The sequence below is a fragment of the Orycteropus afer genome, unplaced genomic scaffold, assembly GCF_000298275.1.
Source record: "Orycteropus afer afer isolate SDZICR_OR568_19922 unplaced genomic scaffold, OryAfe1.0 scaffold00756, whole genome shotgun sequence".
In the NCBI taxonomy this organism is placed as follows: domain Eukaryota; kingdom Metazoa; phylum Chordata; class Mammalia; order Tubulidentata; family Orycteropodidae; genus Orycteropus; species Orycteropus afer.
The window spans coordinates 456,731-477,027 of record NW_006922343.1 but is presented as its reverse complement, the minus strand read 5'-3'; the positions used below and the strand labels follow the sequence as shown (position 1 = coordinate 477,027).

The 20,297-nt window shown below is 43.4% G+C and overlaps 1 protein-coding gene across 1 annotated transcript in view; it reads left to right on the top strand.

Annotated features, from left to right (window-relative positions):
• Positions 1–20,297, top strand: part of CUNH11orf49 (chromosome unknown C11orf49 homolog) — a 301,669-nt gene that overhangs the window by 265,871 nt on the left and 15,501 nt on the right. The window contains 1 exon segment of the mRNA XM_042783230.1: positions 5,535–5,619. Coding sequence (XP_042639164.1) covers positions 5,535–5,619 — 85 coding nt within the window.

The following is a 20,297-nucleotide window of genomic DNA, read 5'->3' as shown; positions in this document are numbered from 1 at the left end:
CTATGTAGGAGATCCTGGATAGAGAGGGAGAAGAATGTAGAACAAAACTCAAAATCATTTCAAAAAAAAAAAGGAGACCAGGTTTGCTGGTCTGATAGAGCCTGGTGGAACCACTGAGACTGTGGTCCCTAGCTGCCCTTCAGGTCTGGAATTGAACCCACACCTGTGGCTTCCAGCCAAATAAAAGATAGGCATAAGAGTTGAACATGTACCTGAGGTAGATAGATTCCTTAGAACAATCATGGGAGAAAGAAGGGCTGTTTATGCACAGGAAGACAGTTCAGGAGGCAGGAGTGCATGGAGGGATAGACATAGGGAAGAGAGAACTATCGGGAGGAAGTGGGAGGGGAGGTGTTGCATTGGGGTAAACTGTCAATGTCATGAGACAACGTGTGTGAACTGCTGTATGGAAATATGGAAAGTGAATTTTCACTGTAAACTTTTACCCAATCACAATTAAAGAAAAAAAAAAGAGGTACACCAATTTGTGGAGAGTGTTCCAATTTTGATCTTATACCAAAGCCCTCTTATGTGTTTGTCTATAAACTTCCAGGACCTGCTAAGTGACGCTTTCCTAATTGTTAGGGTTTCCTTTGAAGAAGGCATCTGGTGGTACACACCACTTACCTTCCCTGCACCTACCAGGATCACAGAGCAGTGAGGGAGTGGGGAGCATGAGAAATGGTGATGTAGCCACCAGCGCAGGTGTACTAGTTCTGCCACCACTAGGTCCTCCAGCCCAGCATGGTCTGTTGGCACTGGAGCTACAGTCTTTCCTGTTGACAGTAATTAGAACCTTTCAGACTCAATTTTGTACATGAAAAATCCCAGTTGAATTGACTTGTCTCCTTGATCCAGTTCATCGGGAGCTAATTAGCTCCTGCAGTTTGTTTGCAGGAGTGGTGAAGGTGGAGTACACACTCTGAAGCCTTCACACACTACGGTTGGTAAAAATCTAGGTGCTGAAAATGTTATTTGGGTAAGTTTTGGAGCCAAACCGCTGGGATTTGAATTCTAGTTCTACCTCTTAAGAAGCATGCATGATCTGACTTTTTGTGTCTGTGAAATGGGGGAAACAATAGTGAAGATTCAATGAGGTAACAGTGTAAAATCCTTAGAAGAATGGTGCCTCATTCATAGTAAGCAAGCAGTAAATGTTAGCTGTTAGTATTATCATTATTAAGCTCCTCCAGCCCTCAGCCCCCTTCTTTTTCTCCCGTCCTATGACCTTGCTCTGGGAAGCCAAGTTCCCTTCCTGTCCCCCAGGCTCTGGACCTTCTTCTCTTCACACACCAGGTTATTTGATCTCTCAAAGCCTCCATATTATTATCCAAAAAGTGGGCCAAGGAAAATGGAATCTACCTTACAAGGTTGTTGTGAAGGTTAAGTGAGATAATTCAAGTCAAGCTCTGAGCACAGAGCTTAATGACTATTCATTCCCATCAGTGTTATTCCTGAAACACAAAGGTTGTCTGGAAGAAGGTCTTGGGGAGCTCTCAGGCCAAAATGTCTGAAATAGGATCATTTATGGTCAACTAGTTCCTGAGTGTAAGCCTCAGGAGCTAGGGAGACTACTGGCTTGTCCATCACTGTAACTGCTGTGCCTGGATGAGAGGGGGCACACGGTAATATTGAATAAACTGATGGATGGATAGATAGATAGGTGGATACTATATGTTGTTGTTGTGGTTATGTGCCACTGAGTCGGACCCAACTCATAGCGAATACTATATAGGGGTTTCAAAAATGAGTTTGGCTTAGGCAAGAATTTTCAAGGCAGAACACTTCTAGATATTGAAGTATTCAAATCACCAAAAACACTTTTCTCCTATCCTCCTCTCCTCTCCTCTCTCCCAGGATTTAAAAACACAACCCAAGCAACCCCCATTGTTCAGTGTCACTGTGTTTTAGGCACTCTCTTTTTTTTTTTTTTTTTTTTATTAGGATTTGGGTGAAGATTTACAGAGTAAATTCACTTTTCATACAGCAGTTCACATATAGTTTGTCTCATGTCATTGACCAAAATTTACAATGCAGCAGCTCCCCTCCCACTTCCTCCCCACAGCTACCTCCTCCCAGTGTCCATCCCTTCATACTCTTCGAGAGGCCCATTGTCTGCCAACCCTGTATATGATCTTGGATACACTCTCCATTTAGACATACATAATTGTTTAGCTTGTTCACCCATCTATCCGTCCCTATACCCATGTTTGCTTTCATTAACAACTCAGTATTGTATTTACAAAGGGGTTCATATTTGTTGTTTGTACTGCCCATGTAACTCTCTCTGTCTTTCTCATCCTCAATGCTGCCATATTGGTCACTCACATTTGGTACATTGCCCTTCTCTTCACCCAAATCAATATTTATCTCTATCTATCTAACAGCATTCCCTCCCCTTCCCTCCCACCCCTGGTAACCAACAAAGAAAATGTCCTCCAAGATATAAACATTTCCTTAACTTTTACAATAACGGACTAATACAATATTTGTCCTTTTGTGACTGACTTATTTCGCTCAGCATAATGTCCTCCAAGTTCATCCACGTTATGCGGTGTTTTGCAGATTCTACATTATTCTTTAGCGTTGCATAGTATTCCATTGTGTGAATGTACCAAAGTTTGGTTATCCATTCCTCAGTTGTTGGACATCTAGGTTGTTTGCAAGTTTTGGCTATTGTAAATAGTGCTGCGATGAACATCGGCGTGCATATATCTGTTCTTGTTATGGCTCTCACTTCTTTAGGGTATATACCTAGTAATGGGATGGCTGGGTCAAATGGTATTTGTATTTCCAACTTTTGAAGGAATCGCCATACTGCTTTCCACAATGGTTGTACCATTTTACAGTCCCACCAGCAGTGTATGAGAGTCCCAATCTCTCCACAACCTCGCCAGCATTTTTAGGCACTCTCTTGACTAAGTTATAGACATCTTCTCTTTTAATCTTGACCTCAACCCTAAAGCAGGTGTTATTATTCCCATCTTACAGACAAGAAACTGAGCAATTTGCCCAAAGTTACATACCTGGTGAAATGCAGAGCCAAGATTTGGAGCCCAATATTTGGAGCAGGAAAAAGCTCCCATTGAAGCTGTCTCCAGCTCATCAACATTCTCATTTTGAAATAAATCTTTCCACTTGCCATTCTCGTAAATACTCACCATATGCCAGTCAAGGGATGTTTCCAAGCAGCGGGTGCTCTCCCTTGACATCATCTGGGCTTCCTATTATCTGCTCACTCTTCAGTGGAAATGGGAGCTCTGGTAGCATAGTGCCTAAGGCACTTGACTGCAGTTCAAACCCACCAGCCACTCCTCAGAAGGAAGATGGGGCAATCTGCTTCCGTAGTGATACTGCCTCGGAAATCCAAGGAGGGGTTGCTATGAGTTGGGTCTGACTTGACGGCACATAACAACAACAACTTTAGTGGAACTGCTGCCTTGCACAGTAAAGGTGTTAAAAGATGCTTATTTGCCTGTACTCTCATTAATCTCTTTATCTGACCACTTTCTTGCTTTATATTTTGAAGAGTCAAGCTCTGGAAGTAGTGGGTAAGGTGTATTCTGTTTTTAGTATTTTCAACAGCCTGTTGTTGCATTAGAGAAATACACGGTGACTTTTGTAAATCATTCTTCTATCCTTGGTAAGCAGGTATTTCAAGTATGTGAATTAGGGTAGTATCCAGAACCCAAAGAAGACCTAGGGTCTGGGCACCAGAAGGGATCAGTTTAATTCCCAGCAGTGTATTTCTTCAGTAAATGTGGGACTTAACAACTTTCCCTAGGGTGCTCACTTCCTTTCATCCTATTTATTTTCCTAAGGTTATTTTGTGGGTGATTTTGGGAATAAATGTGAATTTCTGTGAAACACTTTGACCCCCTAAGAATGATACCAGATATGTGCACCAAAGTTTAGTCCACAAAAGCACTGATGATTCAAAGATAGAATTTTATCTACTGCCAGCCAGAAATCACTCCTGTCTATAGATGGTGACTTCTGGAGTGAGAATAAAGTCGGGAGATGGTAAATTGAGTAGTTCTCTCCCTCCCCTTCACCCCAAATCTGTGAGACCATGAGTGGTTGTTACTCCCTCCCTTGAAGAACAGAACCTTCTGCCAAACTGGGTCCGAGGTCAGGCAAGTAAGGAGAGGGAAAGTGCACACCCCACTGTGGCCACCATGAAGGCCACAAAAACCGTCTTGATCTTTTGACCTATACCGACGCTCAGTCTGTCCCTTTCGTGTCCTTCACTTTGGCAATGTGGTTAGTCTGACTCTCTGCCCCCACCTTGAATTGGGCTTTGATGAAAAGGCAGTAGGAACTCAGGCCTGCCCCCAGGGATTTGGGGTTTTTGTCTTGGAAAAACATCAACCAAACTAGCAGGGGCAAGAGATCTGGATTCCTGTGGCTTGGGCTAACTTAGGTCCAAAGAAACCAAGTGCCTGTGATCAGCATCTCCATTCCCCAAATGTGGCCGTGCCCTCTGGATTCCCTTCTACTCACCCTTCTCCCAAGTAGGATGACTTTGGAGCTGCTTGCTCTTCCTTGACCATTAGCATGTCCTTCTATATTTGAAATACTTTGGTATCTAGAATATTTGCAAATTGCCACTTCTGGGATGATTTAAAATCCTCTGGCTTTAGTGCATGCAAAAACAAAACAACTGTTAAACATCAGTGTATTTCCTCCCCCTTGGGATTCTGTGAACCTCCCTGAGATTTGCCTCTCTGGGTTTTCTGCAGGGCAACAGAGCCTTGTGCTAGTTCTTTCCTCCCAAAGCACTGCTTGTATACATCAGGAGGCATTTGGTTGCCTTGATTGTGTGTCTTGGACTTTTGCTCTTGGTTTCCTGTCATAGGATGGCCAGATTTGTGTGCAGGCACCCCCAAGAAGCCAGGCTGCTACAGTACAGAATGACAGAATAAGAAGGTCCGTGGGTTGCTGCTCTGTACTCTTCTCCATACATTACACGACTGAGTTTGTCCTAGTACCAGTGTCACGGTGAAACCCATGTGAAACTGTTCACTGCTGATTAGTAAGGGAGCACAGATAAGCCCACGCTTACCTTGCTTACTGGGTACTCTATCCTTTTCAGGGATTGTAAATTAGAAAAGAGGCTTTGATTCTGTAGGAAGGTGCCATGGGGTCGGGAGAGAGAGAGATGCCAGCCATACCTAGAAGCAGAACCTTTGGTGTGGTGAAAAAACGTGAAATTGTTCACTACACACTAGGAAGTAAGTCTGTGTTTACCTTACTTATTGGGTACTCCAACACTGCTACCATTTCTCATGCCAATAAAGCACCTTAGGCCAAAATGGCTTGGGCTGGTGCCTCCCACCCAGGAAAAGCTTTATAGAAATATTCATCTTAACATCTCACCTTGGAGGTTAGTGGTCAGCACAACCTTAATAATGACTCACTGGTAAAAAGAACAGTTCTCTTGAGACTAGGTTTGAAGTCCAGGAAATGACCAAAAAGGGGGAGCTGACTTGCTATGCAGTGACCTAATGTGTTCTTGTCCGTTTCCACTTCAGATTTGCTGACCATGAGGGAATATCACTGTTTGTTGCAATTACTGTGCCCGGACTTCCCACTGGAGCTCACACAGAAGGCAGCCAGGTACGTCCTGGGCTCTCAAAGCCAGCTCAGCCCCCTGTGGACTGCAGCTTCTGAGTGAAACCTGAAATTTACACAGTCAACCCATTAGCGAAGAATAAAACCAGTAGAGAAGAAATTGGCATTTGGAGAGGGGTCTATTTGGAATTTGTCCAAAAAATATAATACTCACTTTCTGTGTTTCCAAAGGGAAGCCAAATGATCCTTTGTGGGTTTTATGAGGAGCCTAAGGGTCTGAAGATGCGGGGGGTGGGGTGAGATGAAGAGGCCAAAAATCCCACACACATAAATCTTAGAGGATATTCTGAGGAAATGGGACAGGGGGCAAGAGTTGGCAGTGAGTTGTGATGCAGGGGGTTGAGGCTGGGGGTGGGAACGACATGAAGGCGATAAAACTTTGACTGGGGAAAGAGTATATTGTATTCTTTCTGATAAAAGAAGGCTTTTATGATTAGTTCTGTACCAGGAGAACTTGGCAGAAAAAAGTTAGAAGTCCTGCATCTCTGTGTTTGGTTTCACTGTCACTCACATTTTTTAACCAAATGAGGTACCAGGACTATGTCTCTGTTCACTGTTACTACAGAACCTGGGCTGGGCTGCAAATGGAAATACAGCACAGGAATAGTGAAAATCTTGTTTTCTGAAAAATGCCCACCCTCCCTAGACCATCTTGAATGCATTTACCTTCACTGTCTGATTTAAGTTCATTTTCCTTAATTATCTCATTGAATCCTTAAAAATGTTACTTCCCACTTTACCAAAGAAGAAACTGGAGCTCAAAGAGCTGAGCTGTGTTGCTGAAACTTGTGGATAGCTGCTAAGAGGCAGAGGCAAAATTTGAACCCAGGTCTGCCTGAATCCAGAGGCTTTGCTCTCAGCCTCCTCACACTACTGCCTCCCTGTACCAGATGTCAGTCAGTTCAGCCTGTGGCATTTCTGTTTGGTGGTTTGACCCACTGACACCAACACTGATTGGCTGCACTGCACCAAGAACCACCTCATTCCTAAAACAAGCCAACCTCTCCCTTGGCTGCCAGAGAAGATGGCTACCAGCAACGCACTGGGACAGGCTTTGCAATTCATAGATCAGGAGCTAATTTTTCTGGTTATGTGCAGAACCTGTGTAGTGATCACACATCCAAAATTGGGTAGTTTTCTTTTTTTCTTCCCTCATTGTTCAGTGGATACTTATCTTTCCCAGTGGCAACTGGCCATTGGTAAAAGCTTCACTTTGGGTTTTATAATTTTAACTTATCCGCTATCCAAAGGGGATTTGGGCCTATTTGTTTGTGGGTTTTTTTTTTATTATTTTTCCTTAGCTGGAAAACAAAAATAGTGTGGGAGATTATATCTTGTAATTTAAAAGCAATCAAGTGGAGTTAGCTTCAGATTTCCTTGATAGTTCCCCTTTGTGCTCAACTCATTCTAAAGAAGATTCAGCCCTAATTTTTTTTGGGTGGGGAGGAAACTCAACATTCTTAAAGACTATGCTTAATAACAAAAGTCAGCTATAACTCTAACTAGAAAATCCCTAAATAAAGAAAAGGAACCGTGACAAGAGTATGTGTGCTCTGCGAGAGCAGATAGATCTGCACTGCTCTTGTTTACCACTGGATCACTGTCACTTGGTATGTTGTTAGGTGCCGTCGAGTTGGTTCCGAATCATAGCAACCCTGTGCACAGCAGAAGGAAACACTGCCCAGTCCTGTGCCAGCCTCACGATCCTTGCTATGCTTGAGCCCCTCGTTGCAGCCAGTGTAGTGTGTCAGTCTGTCTCATTGAGGGTCTTCCCCTTTTTCGCTGACCCTCCACTTTACCAAGCATGTCCTGATACGACTAAACTGCATGGCAAGCCATTGACTCAAGATTGGCAGATAACACAGCAGGCTGAATAACAACTCAGCTACATGCAGGATTAAATCATGCCAAAAGCTACAGACCATTCCTAAAGCTTCTCCTTATGTACTGGGAGCAGACCACATTCCCTAAGGCAGCCACTCAGCTGCTCACAGCAGATTCCATCATGGAGCTGATTGCCAATCTCATCATGGGGAATAACTACATTCAGCTGCCCAGCCACTCAAAACCAGGCCCAGCCAAGTTGATACACAACCTTAATGACCACAGAGGGTGAGCCTTGAGTGTAATTGTCAGCCCCAGCAGGTACAGCTTTCTATTTGCTCCACCCATCTCCCCCCACCAAAAAAAAAAACATTGCCACCAAGTCGATTCTGACTCGTAGCGACCCCCATTAGGTTTCCACGGTGGTAAGTCTTTGCAGAAGTAGATTGCCTGGTCTTCTTTCCAAGGAGTGCCTGGTGAGTTTGAACCTCCAGTCTTCTGCTTAGCAGTCAATTGCCTTAGGCACTATGCCATCAGAGCTTTTTCCCATTTCCCCAGTCTCTTCCAAACGACTTGATATATGTAAGCACTGTAAGATTTGATTAAATGATAGCACCCTCTAAGACTTTCAGATTCATACAATTATCGATTCTTACAACTCTTATTGCTATTTGATAGAGACCTGAGACCTTTGAGAAGGAGGGCGCACTGTAGCCAGTCTGTGTCAACAGCAGTGGGAGGGAATTATGGGAATGCAAGTATAAACAGCGGAAGGCCTAGTGTAGTCCTCAGAGTCCTAGCTGCCAAGCTAGAGATGAATTCAAAGTTAACAGAAAGTCTGTTTTCTCCCTATGTATGAACATCAGGCTTCTGTGTAAGCCCCACCTCTCCAATACCATTTCTTTCCCGACTCCAGCTGGTGTGTGTATGTATGTGTGTATGTAGAAATGTATATATCCCAGAAAGTGCCCTCTGTTTAAGCTAGTCTCATTCCGTCCTCTAGGTCAGGATCCCAGTTTCCCCACACACGTCCGCAGACTTCTTACCAGAGGCACAGATGGGAGAGGTGAAGCCTCCAGGGCGTTTGCTGTTGCTAGAAGAGGAACTGCCCTCTCCCATCTCATGGCCTGGGGACAGGCCACACAAAGAGGCTCCAATCTGTGATGATGTTTGCCTCCAAGAATGTAATCCACAGGCAGCTGTAAACCAGAGTCCTGTTCAGGGGCATGATGTCCACAGGCGCCTGACTTATGTGCTGTAAGCACCATGGCCAAGCCTTGGGGAGGCAGATGCAAGCTGGAAACAGGACTGGGAAAGGCAGACAGACGCCATGACAGCAGCCCCACCAGAGATGTCCCCTCCACCTCACACATTTGAGCAGCCGCACAAGTGGTTTGGTCATTTTATTCCCTAGATGATCACCAGAGAGTCCCTGTGTCTGCCCCCGTCCTCCATGGACTGGGAGGCTTTCCTCATGGTGAAGAGCATGCCGTTTAGAGCCAGTCTTCTGAGTTCAAATCCTGGTTCACAGTTTACCAGAATGTGACCTTGGGGATGTTATTTTGTTTCTTTGCACCTCAGTTTCCTCATTTGTAAAATGAGAATGACAACAGTTGTAGTTAGGACAGTAGAAGTATGTAATGTAATAATAGTACCTGGCACGGAGAAATCTTTTGAGTACATGTTAGACGTAGTAGTACCTTAACCTATAAGAGCACTGCTTTTGTTATGTTAGAAAGACCTGGCTGCACATTCCACCTATGCCTCATTAACTAATGACCTTGAACTTGTTTCTTTAATGTCTCTGAGCCTTGTTTCCATATCTGTAAATGGGGATATTAATAATAACTAACTCATAGGGTGGTTGTGAGAGTTTAGTAGCCACAAAAATGCATGTAAATTGCTTAACTCATTGGAGACATTCAATAAACAGCAGTTTCTTGCAGTTATAATAACGTTCGCATTATTATTACCAGATTCTTTTGAACTAAGTGAGAAGTTCCTAGGTTCCCTAAGGCAGTGCTTTCTGACATATTTTCACTTCACAACATTCAGAAAATAATATATAACCAAAAATAAATAAATTTTCTACACACACATATATAAAACACAGACTCTGGCTGCCTCCCTGCTAGGCCAAGGGGACCACCACACTTGTAACCCATTGGAGGCCAGGTGACATGGGGTTAGGAAGCTCTGCTCCAAGAATGAAGATTTAAAGCAGTGGTCCTCAGACTTAAGCATGCATCAGAGTCACCTGCAGGACTTGTTAAGCCATGGCTGACCAGGCCCCAGCCCCAGAATTTCTGATTCAGTAGGTCTTAGGTGGGGCTTGAGAGTTCCCGTTTCTCACAGTTTTCCAGATGATGCTGATAGTTTCGGGACCACACTTTGAGAACCACTGATTTAGAGTATTGGATGCCAGTCTCCTAACATTTTCAAAGTGGCTGAATTTAAAAGAGTTCATTCCCTTCTCTCTTTTTCATCTGAAATGCTATTTAACTCATTTCTCCCTCACTGAAAGCCAGAGCGCCTCGTGAGTAGTATGTGTTTAATAGGAAAAGCTCTTTTATCATGGTCATGTTCTAAATACACAGTGTTTCAAAAGCACGTACATTCCTAAGGAACCTACTTTGAGACATGGCCACCCACCCTCACTCAAGAGAATCACCTTCCAGCTGGTCCTTGTGTCGCGACAGCAGTATAGCCTGATGATAAAAGTCTCAGGTGCTAGAGGGAGATATCCCCAGGTTCAAATCTCTGTTCCTTCACTTAGCAGCATATGACTTTGAGCAAGTTACTTAACTTCCCTAAGCCTCAATTTTCTCATCTGTAAAGTGGAAATAATAATAGCACTTGCCTCAGAGAGTTGTTTTATTGGTTTAGTGATAATGCATGTGAAATACCTGTCACATACAACTTAAAGGATAGTACCTATTCTGAAAAATAACTCTGAGTGGTGTTTCATTTTTATGCATTCTTTAAATGATTACTGAGCACCTACTGGCAACCAGACCTCATGCTGTGCACTGAGCTTTATGCTTTCTTGGTGTCTTTATCTCCCTCCCTCATAATATTTTTCTGCATAGATACGTACCCCCCTCCCAGGTCTGACTTGCCATTTGAAAGCATTGCTGTTGATTCCTTAAAAAGGGGGAATTAGAAATATCATTTGACCCGGTAATTCCATTACTAGGTATATATCCTAAAGAAGTGAGAGCCAGGACAAGAACGGATATATGCACACCCATGTTCATCACAGCACTATTTACAATAGCAAAAACAAACTATGGTACATACACACAATGGAATACCATGCAACCCTAAAGAATAACAAAGAATCGGCAAAACACTGCATAACGTGGATGAAATTGGAGGACATTATGCTGAGTGAAATAAGTCAATCACAGAAGGACAAATATTGTATTAGTCCATTATTGTAAAAAGTCAAGGAGAGGTTTATATATGGAAGGAAGTTTTCTTTGTTGGTTACCAGGGGTGGGAGGGGAGGGGAAGAAACACTGTTAAATAGGTATTGATTTGGGTGAAGAGAAGGGCAGTGTACCAAATGTGAGTGATCAACATGGTGGCATTGAGGAAGAGGAAGACATAGAAGGGTGCATGGGAGGTACAGACAACAAAGACAAACCCTTTTGCACATACAGTACTGCATTGTCAGTGAAGGCAAACATGGATATACGAGTGGATAGACAGGTGGACAGGCTGAACTATTAGGTATGTCTGTGCAAGGGACCTCTGGTAGCATAATGCCTAAGGTACTTGACTGCTAACCAGAAGGCTGGTGGTTCAAACCCACCAGCCACTCCTTGGAAGGAAGGTTGGGCAATCTACTTCCGTAGTGATACCACCTCGGAAAACTAAGGAGGGGTCGCTATGAGTTGGGTCCAACTCAATGGCACATAACAACAACAACAACGACATGCAAGAGGGAGTGTGCCCGTGACCATGTATAGGGTTGGCAGACAATGTTCCTACAAGTATATTTGTATGTTCTCTAAGAATTCCAGGTGTATAGTAGAGCTGACAGGGGACAAGATTGTAGTCACTTCTTGGCCACAGCCAGCTACCCAGAGGGAACGAATAGTTGAACCTGTGGGCTTGGGACCATAGTTATAGGGGACATCAAGCTCAGTTGGCATAACATACTACACAAAAACATTGTTCCACATCCTACTTTGGCGAGTAATGACTGGAATCTTTAAAGCTTGCAAGAGGCCATCTAGATGCAACGATGGGTCTCTCCTCATCCAGAGCAAAGAAGAATGAAGAAAACCAAAGACACATAGAAACAACTAGTCCAAGGGACTGGTACACTATGCGATCCTCAACCTATATGACCATGAGACCAGAAGAACTAGATGGTACCTGGCTACCACTGCCAACCACTTGGAGGGAGATCTATGTAGGAGATCCTGGACAGAGGGGGACAATAATGTGGAACAAAACTCAAAATCATTTAAAAAAAAAAAAAAAGGGGGGGGACCAGTTTTGCTGGTCTGATAGAACCTGATGGAACCACTGAGACTGTGGCCACTAGCTGCCCTTCAGGTCTGGAATTGAACCCACTCCTGTGGCTTCCGGCCAAACAAAAGACAGGCATATGAGCTGAACATTTACATTAGGTATATATGCTCTTTGGAGAGTTCAATCATGGGAGAATAGAAGGGCTGCATATGCACAGGGAGACTGCTTGGGGGCAGGAGTACATGGGAGGGAAGGACACAGGGAAGACAATAACTATGGGGAGGAAATGGAAGGGGAGCTGTTGCATTGCGGAAAATTGCTGTTAATATCATGAGATCAAGTGTGTCTGAGTTGCTGTGTGGAAAATGAATTTGCTCTGTAAACTTTCACCCAAATCACAATAAAAATTAAAAGAAGTATCGCTGTTGCCCATGGGAGCTCTGGTGGTGTAGTGCCTAAGGCATTTGACTGCTAACCAGAAGGCTGGCGGTTCAAACCCACCAGCCACTCCTTGGAAGGAAGGTCGGGCATTCTACTTCCGTAGTGATACTGCCTCGGAAACCCAAGGAGGGGTCGCTATGATTTGGGTCCAACTCAGGGGCAAATAACAACAACAACCTAACCTCATATCACCCATGAGTAATGAGCTTCTTTAAAAAATCATCTATATGAGAGCAAATGGTAAAAAATTACTTGAAAGCAAAGATGGGGAAGTAAGGGGCCCGGGAGACTAGAGCACGGGAGATGGTACAACCAGAACAGAATGAATGAGAATGATGACACATTGTGAAGTAATAAACCAGTATCACTGAGTTGTTTGTGTAGAATTGCTAAATGGGAAACTAATTTGCTGTGTGAACTTTCACCTAAACTGAATAAACCAAACCCATTGCCATCAAGTCAGTTCTAACTCATAGTGACCCCCATTGGGTTTCTAAGGCCATAAATCTTTACGGAAGTAGATTGCCTCATCTTCCTCCCATGGAGAAGTTGGTGGGTTTGAACCACCAACTTTCTAGTTAGCAGCAAAATGCCTTACCCACTATAGTACCAGAGCTCCTTTTCAACACAAAAATAATACATTATTTGGGGTGGGGGGAGGTAGTATGTTACTGAAATAAGGATAGACAAATATATCCTACTAGACAGGCCAGGACAGTCCTGTGCACTTATAGAAAACCTGATATATATAAAAGGTAGTATTGCAGAGCTGTGGGGAGAGGAATGATTCAATAAACGGTAGTGGAACAAGTGGTTATCCACATAGAAAAAACAAGATTAGAACCTTATTTTATATTATAATCAGAAATCTGTTTTATATAGTTTACAGACCTAAATGTGAAATGCAAAACTATAATACTTCTAGAAGAGAATAGAGAATATTTTTATGGCCACCAGGTAGTAAAGGAATTCTTAAACTAGATACAAAAAGCCCAAGTACAGTGGGCAAGATTGATAAATTTGACCATCATTTGTTGTTGTTAGCTACCACTGAGCCAGCCCTCAATTCATGGCAACCATATCTGATGGAATCAAACTCTCCCCAGTCCTGTGCTACCCCCATGACCAGTTGGGGTTAGATCACCAGGCCTTTCTTCCTAGTCTGTCTTAGTCTGGAAGCTCCACTGAAACCCGTTCAGCATCATAGCAACACTCAGGCATCCACTGACAGGCAGGTGGCTGTGCCTGAGGTCGCTGGCCAGGAACCAAACCCAGGTCTCCCACAAGGAAGACAAAAGTTCTATTAGCCAATGAAAACTGTGCAGATCGCAATGGTTCAATCCCATCGTGCTTGGAATCACCATGTGTGACAGGCCCACTCTAAGGCAGCCACAAACAGCAAGGATGGATAGGATATAGGGATATATATAGGGAGGGAGTACTTACTGAACCACTTGGTGCCCTCTTTCAATCATTAGTCAGTGTTTATTGAGAATACCTGGGAGCTCTGATAGCATAGTGGCTAAGGCACTTGACTGCTAACCAGAAGGCTGGTGGTTCAAACCCACCAGCCACTCCTCGGAAGGAAGATGGGGCAATCTACTTCCATAGTGATACTGCCTCGGAAACCCAAGGAGGGGTCGCTATGAGTCGGGTTCGACTCGATGGCACATAACAACAACAACAACAACATTGAGAATACCTATACATAATAATGTGCCTGGCACTCTTGTCAGCACAGAAGATAGAGTAGTGAACAAAACGAAGTCCTTGCCCTCGTGGAGCGGACATTCTAGAGAGTGAAGAAATATCAGGTAGGAAGCAAGAATTCTCTGATGATGAATTGAACCCTTTGCACAGCAGTGGAAACGTCAAATCCTAGCCACTCCACTGCTAGGAAATGAAAAAGTAACATTTTCTACTCAACAGAAGACAAGTCAGAGACAGGAAGAGGATATTTGTTGTGTATATGACTGATAAAAGGGTTAGACCCCAATATTTTTTAGTCTCAAGATATTTTGTAAAGAACTCCTATTAAGTCAGTAAGACAAAGAACCCCAGTAGAAAAACAGGACAAAGATAAAAAGAAGCAATTCACAGAAAAGAAAACCCTAATAGCTAGTAAACTCTTGGACACTGATAACCAAGGAAATGCCAATTAAATTAAGATAACACATTACACACATAAAATTGGCAAAAATTTAAAAGTCTGATAATACAAGTGTTGATGGAGATGTGGAATAAGTCGATTGTGCATGAGCACAATGAAGTGTTCTGGAATTCCCATTCTTTGCACTGTTACCCATAATTTGTTAGGACCCACACAGTCGAATGCCTTTGTATGGTCAATAAAACACAAGTAAACAATTGAACCCACGGCTGTGGTTTCCAGCCAAACAAAGTACAGGCATGTGAGTTGAGCATTTACCTCAAGTAGACACACGCCCTGGAGAGAACAATCATGGGAGAAGGAAGGGCTGCTTATGCACAGGGAGATAGCTCAGGGTGCAGAAGAGTATGAAGGGATGGACACTGGGAGGAGGTAACTATGGGGAGGAAGTGGGAGGGGAGCTGCTGCATTGTAGATTTTGGTCAATGACATGAGACAAAGTATATGTGAACTGCTGTATGAAAAGTGAATTTACTCCGTAAATCTTCACCCAAATCCTAATAAATAAATAAATAAATAAATAAAATAAAGTAGGGCAGGTAAAAAAAAACAAGTAAACATCTTTCTGGTATTCTTTGCTTTTAGCCAAGATCCATCTAACATCAACAGTAATATCCCTTGTTCCACTCCTCTTCTGAATCTGGCTTGAATTTCTGGCAGTTCCCTGTCAATATACTATAATAATTGTTTTTCAATTATCTTCAGCAAAATTTTACTTGTGATATTAATGATATTCTTTGATAATTTCCACATTGTTGGATCACCTTTCTTTGGAATGGGCACAAATATGGATCTCTTCCAATTGGTTGGCCAGGTAACTGTCTTCCTAATTTCTTGATATAAATGAGTGAGTGCCTCCAGCACTGCATCTATTTGTTGAAACACTTCAAGAGGTATTCTGTCAATTCCTGGAGCCTTGTTTTTCACCAATTTCAGTGAATCTTTTCCTTCAATACCATTGGTTCTTGATCATATTCTACTTCTTGGAAATGATTAAAAAAATATGACCAGTTCTTTTTGGGACAGTGGCTGTGTGTATTCCTTCCATCTTTTTTTTTTTTTTTTTTTAATTTTATCATGGTTAAAACATACACAACAAGACATTCACCAACATAACAACTTCTACATTTACAGCTCAGGGACATTGACTTTCCATCTTCTTTTGATGTTTCCTGCATCATTTGATATTTTGCCCATAGAGTCCTTCAGTATTGTGTCTTGAGGCTTGAATTTTTCTTCAATTCTTTCAACTTGAGAAATACCAGAGCACATTCTCTTTTCATTTCATAACTCCAGGTCTTTGTACACTTCATTATAATACTTTACTTTGTCTTCTTGAGCCACCCTTTGAAATCTGTTCAGCTCTTTTACTTCATCATTTATTCCATCCAAGAGCAAGTTTCGGAGTCTCTTCCAATTTCCATTTCTCTCTTTTCTTCCTTTCCTATTGTTTTAATGACCTTTTGCTTTCTTCTTGTATGATGTCCTTGATGTCATTGCACAACTTGTCTGGTCTTTGGTCATTGGTGTATTCATTGCATCAAATCTGTTCTTCAAATGGTCTCTAAATTCAGTTGGTCGTATTTTGGGTCTCATGGACTTGTTTTAATTTTCTTCAGCTTCAACTTAAACTTGCTTGTGAGCAGTTAATGGCCCGTTCCACAGTCAATCCCTGGCCTTGTTCTGACTAATGATATTGAATTTCTGCATCATTTCTTCCCACAGATGTAATCGATTTGATTCCTGTATATTCCATCTGTGAGGTCCACACTTACAGTCACCACTTATGTTGTTGAAAAAAGGCATTTCCAATAAGTCATTGGTGTTGCAGAATTCTATCATGCAATCACCAGCGTCATCCCTTTCACTAAGACCATGTTTTCTAACTATCGATGCTGCTTCTTTGTTTCCAAGTTTTGCATTCCAATCACCAGTAATTATCAGTACATCTTGATTTCTTGTATGGTCAATTTCAGACTGCAGAAATTGGTAAAAATTGTCAATTTCTTCATTTTTTGATTTAGGGGTTGGTGTGTATAATTGAATAATTGTCATATTAACTGATCTTTCTTGTAGGTGTATGGATATTATCACTGACAACATTGTTCTTCAGGATAGACCTTGAAATGTTCTTTTTGACAGTTTGTGCAACACCATTCCTCTTCGATTCGTCATTTGTAGCATACTAGACCATATATGACTGTTGAGTCAGAATGGCTAGTTCCACCCCATTTCAGCTCACTAATGCCTAGGATATCAATCTTCATGCATTCCATTTCATTTTTTACAACTTCCCATTTTCCTAGATTCCTACTTAATGCATTTGATGTTCCAATTATTAATGGATATTTGCAGCTTTTCTTCTCATTTCAAGTCATGCACCATCAGTAAAAGAAAGTCTAGAAAGCTTTACTCCATCCACGTCATTAAGGTCAACTCCACTTTGAGGAGGCAGCCGTTCCCCAGTCATATTTTGAGTGCCTTCCAACATGAGGGGCTCATCTTCTGGACTATACCAGACAGTGTTTTCCTGATTCATAAGGTTTTCAGTGGCCAGTTTTTTCAGAAGTGGGTCTGGTCATGTCCTTCTTCCTTATCAGTCTTAGTCTGGAAGCTCTGCTGAAACCTGTCCACCATGGGTGTCCCTGCTGGAATTTGAAATATCAGTGGCATAGCCTCCAGCCTCACAGCAACACACACACCACCACGGTCTGACAAACTGACAGACAAGTGGTGGGCTTACTTCATAGGATTAATAATACAAGGAGAAAATGAAGTGATGGATTTCTAGAGCTGACAGTAAGTCCCTAATGAATATTACCCATTATCATCATCATCATCGTTATTGCCCACTCCTCTAGGTCAAGCTTCTTAGGAACTACAGGGAAAGTGGAGGTACTTGCTGGAGCCAGGATCAAGTCTCCAGGGCAGAGCAATGACTTGGACAGCCATGTGGCCTTGAGGGCCTGCCTTGTGTGGCAGAAGGGTGCCTCCAGCATAATATAAAGGAGTGACAGCCCTAAGGAACTATTCCAGGAAACCTTGACAGCAGTCATTCTCCTCCCTCTGGGAAGGTCACCAGGGTGCAGTTTCATTGCTGCCCCTCACTCACAATCCTGACATTAAAATAGCACACAGGTGCCCTGTGGGTGCAAACAGGCCTGCAGACACATTCAGCTGCCTCCATGAAGGACACTGGTTGTGTGACCTCCCAAAAGAACTGCATTTATGGAAGGTGGCTCTTCTTTTGGCCCTTTCTTTTTGGCTTCCACAACAAGTAGACTTGAAACAAGAGAGGCAGCTTCCTTCCGCCTGGGAGCCTCTGCCTTATGGGGTGCTGGCAGCCCTGACTTCCTCTGAGGTATATTTTTATTTGCTATTTGCTATTTTGGGTTCTTCCTAGACCTGAAACCAGATAGCATACACTTATTGACAGCAACAAACACTTATTGAGTGCTTATTATATATACATCATCACATTGACTCTTCACAAGAATAATGTGAAATCGGAACTTTGATTGTCTCCTCTTTACAGATGAGGAAACTGAGGCTCAGAGAGGGAAAGTAACTTGTCCAAGAAAAGGTACGTTGGCTGGTTAGTGGTGGAGCTGAGATTTAATTCCAGAGCTGTCCAACACAGAACTGTAGGAAGCTGGTGCAGCTCGTGCCACTAGACTAGGGATACTGACCCTCAGGGGTGAATAAGAAGTTGGCAAGTCAGTAGGTTCAGGCTGGAAGCTGTTGCTTCCTTGGCACCCACTTAACTCCCAGCCAGCCAGCCCCTCCCAGCTGTGGGAAGTCAGGGAGGGGAGAGAGAGCAGCCAGCCCCTGGGATTAGCTCGGACCCTGCCAAGTGCTTTCTTCATTCTAGTCTCCTGCTCTGGACTCCACCCTACACATGGTTCTGCTCAGAGCCAGCCTGGACTAGAGTGCCTTTGCTTCTCTCCCAGAGTGCCTCTCTCTAGCCCTGAGGCCTGGCCTGCAAGGATCACTCTGTGATCCAATAGATTTGCACAGACTCTTGTTGGCAGCAGCTCCCTACTGGCTCCACTTCAAAGCAGGGGCAGCCAGGCTCCTCCAGGTGTCAGAAGCAGCTGGCATGTTAGCAAAAGGCCTCTGGCAGGAAGGAGTGTTGAGCCAACCACCATCAACTGGAAAACAGCACATGTGGATGACCTTGTCTCCAAGAAGATTCCTCTTTGAGGCCTCGGGGTGGTGAGTACTGAGCTCAAGATAAAGGAGCTGTCCATGGAGGTGTGGAGCCAACTGGAGGATGTCTCTGTCCCCAAAGGCAGAGAGACCTGTGGCCTTCTACTTCCCTTTTCCCACAGTTCTGTCACCATGCCTGTGCAAGAAGATGTCCAGGACACTCATGGGTCAGAGCATTCATTCAGAAATGGACAGTATAGAATATGATGCTTTAAAAATCGCCTTTCTACAAGTCTTTCCAAATTTTCTGCAGCCACAGTCTGCTGAACAGCTAAATTTTCCCTCCTGGATCAGCCCTACCGGGTGAAGCCGTGAATTCTGCCCCACCCCCACCCCTGTCCAGGCCCTCAACCTCTAACTCTGTCAGAGCTGGAAGAGGCCTTTGGGAAAGTACAAACCTTCAAGCTTCTGCTCATACATCTCCAGCAACAAGCGACTCAGTCCCAAAACTGAGCAGCTTGAAAACATCCTCCTCATAATGGGCCATGCTCTCAGTTCCTGTGGTATCTCCCTCAGGGGTGGCCCTTCAAGAACTGGGACTCTTGGCTGCACAACTCAAAAACTGTAATCAGTGTCACTAAGTTGTACATGTAGAAACTGATGAACTGATGTATGTTTGTTATATGGACTCTCAACAACAGCAAAATAAAATTTAGGAGGGAAAAAAAAAAAAAAAAACCAGGGAGAGTGGAAAGTCCATTCCTGGATTCACTTAACATTTCTGAAGTTATTTTCACCCACCTTCACCAAACGACCACAAAAAGATCTCTACAGAGAATACACATGCAGCATAGATACCATCAGACTTACAAACTCCAGCTCTCCCATGTGACCCTCGTCAGCAAACTACAGCTTGCAGGCCAAATGCAGCTCACTGCTTGTCTGTGTGTGTCCAGCCAGCTAAGAATGGACACATGCCCATAAATAACGTTTTTTTGGAGCACACACACACAAATAATTGGATCTCAGCCCTCACTTCCTCCTCAGTCTTCTCTTCCAAGTTAAAAGGTCTTTTAGTCCACACAGTGGGGCATGGGGGTGGGGAGCATTAGAGGTAGAGGGACTGGCTTGTCCAAGGACATGAAGAAGGAAAGAACATGAACACTGGGAAGAACTGAGAGGCCACTGTGGCTGGAATATAGTGAGAGGCTGCCTCTGGCCTGCAATGAGCCTGGAGGGGTGAAGGGAGGCAAAAGGTGGGTTGAAGGAGTACATAGACAGGATAAGAATGGGGACTCAGCTCAAAGGGTATTGGGAAGCCCATGAAGGTTTTAATCAGAGCTGTCAAATGGTCAAGGAGTTCTGGTGGCATAGTCCCTAAGGCATTTGACTGCTAACCAAAAGGTTGGCAGTTCAAATTCACCAGCCACTCCATGGAAGGAAGACTGGGCATAAAGATTTACTGCCTTAGAAACCCAAAGGGGGTAACTGTGAGTCAGAACTGATTCAATGGCAATGAGTTTAGGTTTTTTTTGTTTTTGTCAAATGTTTAAGTTCACATTTTAAGAAAGAGCTTTCTAGAGGCGGGGCAAGA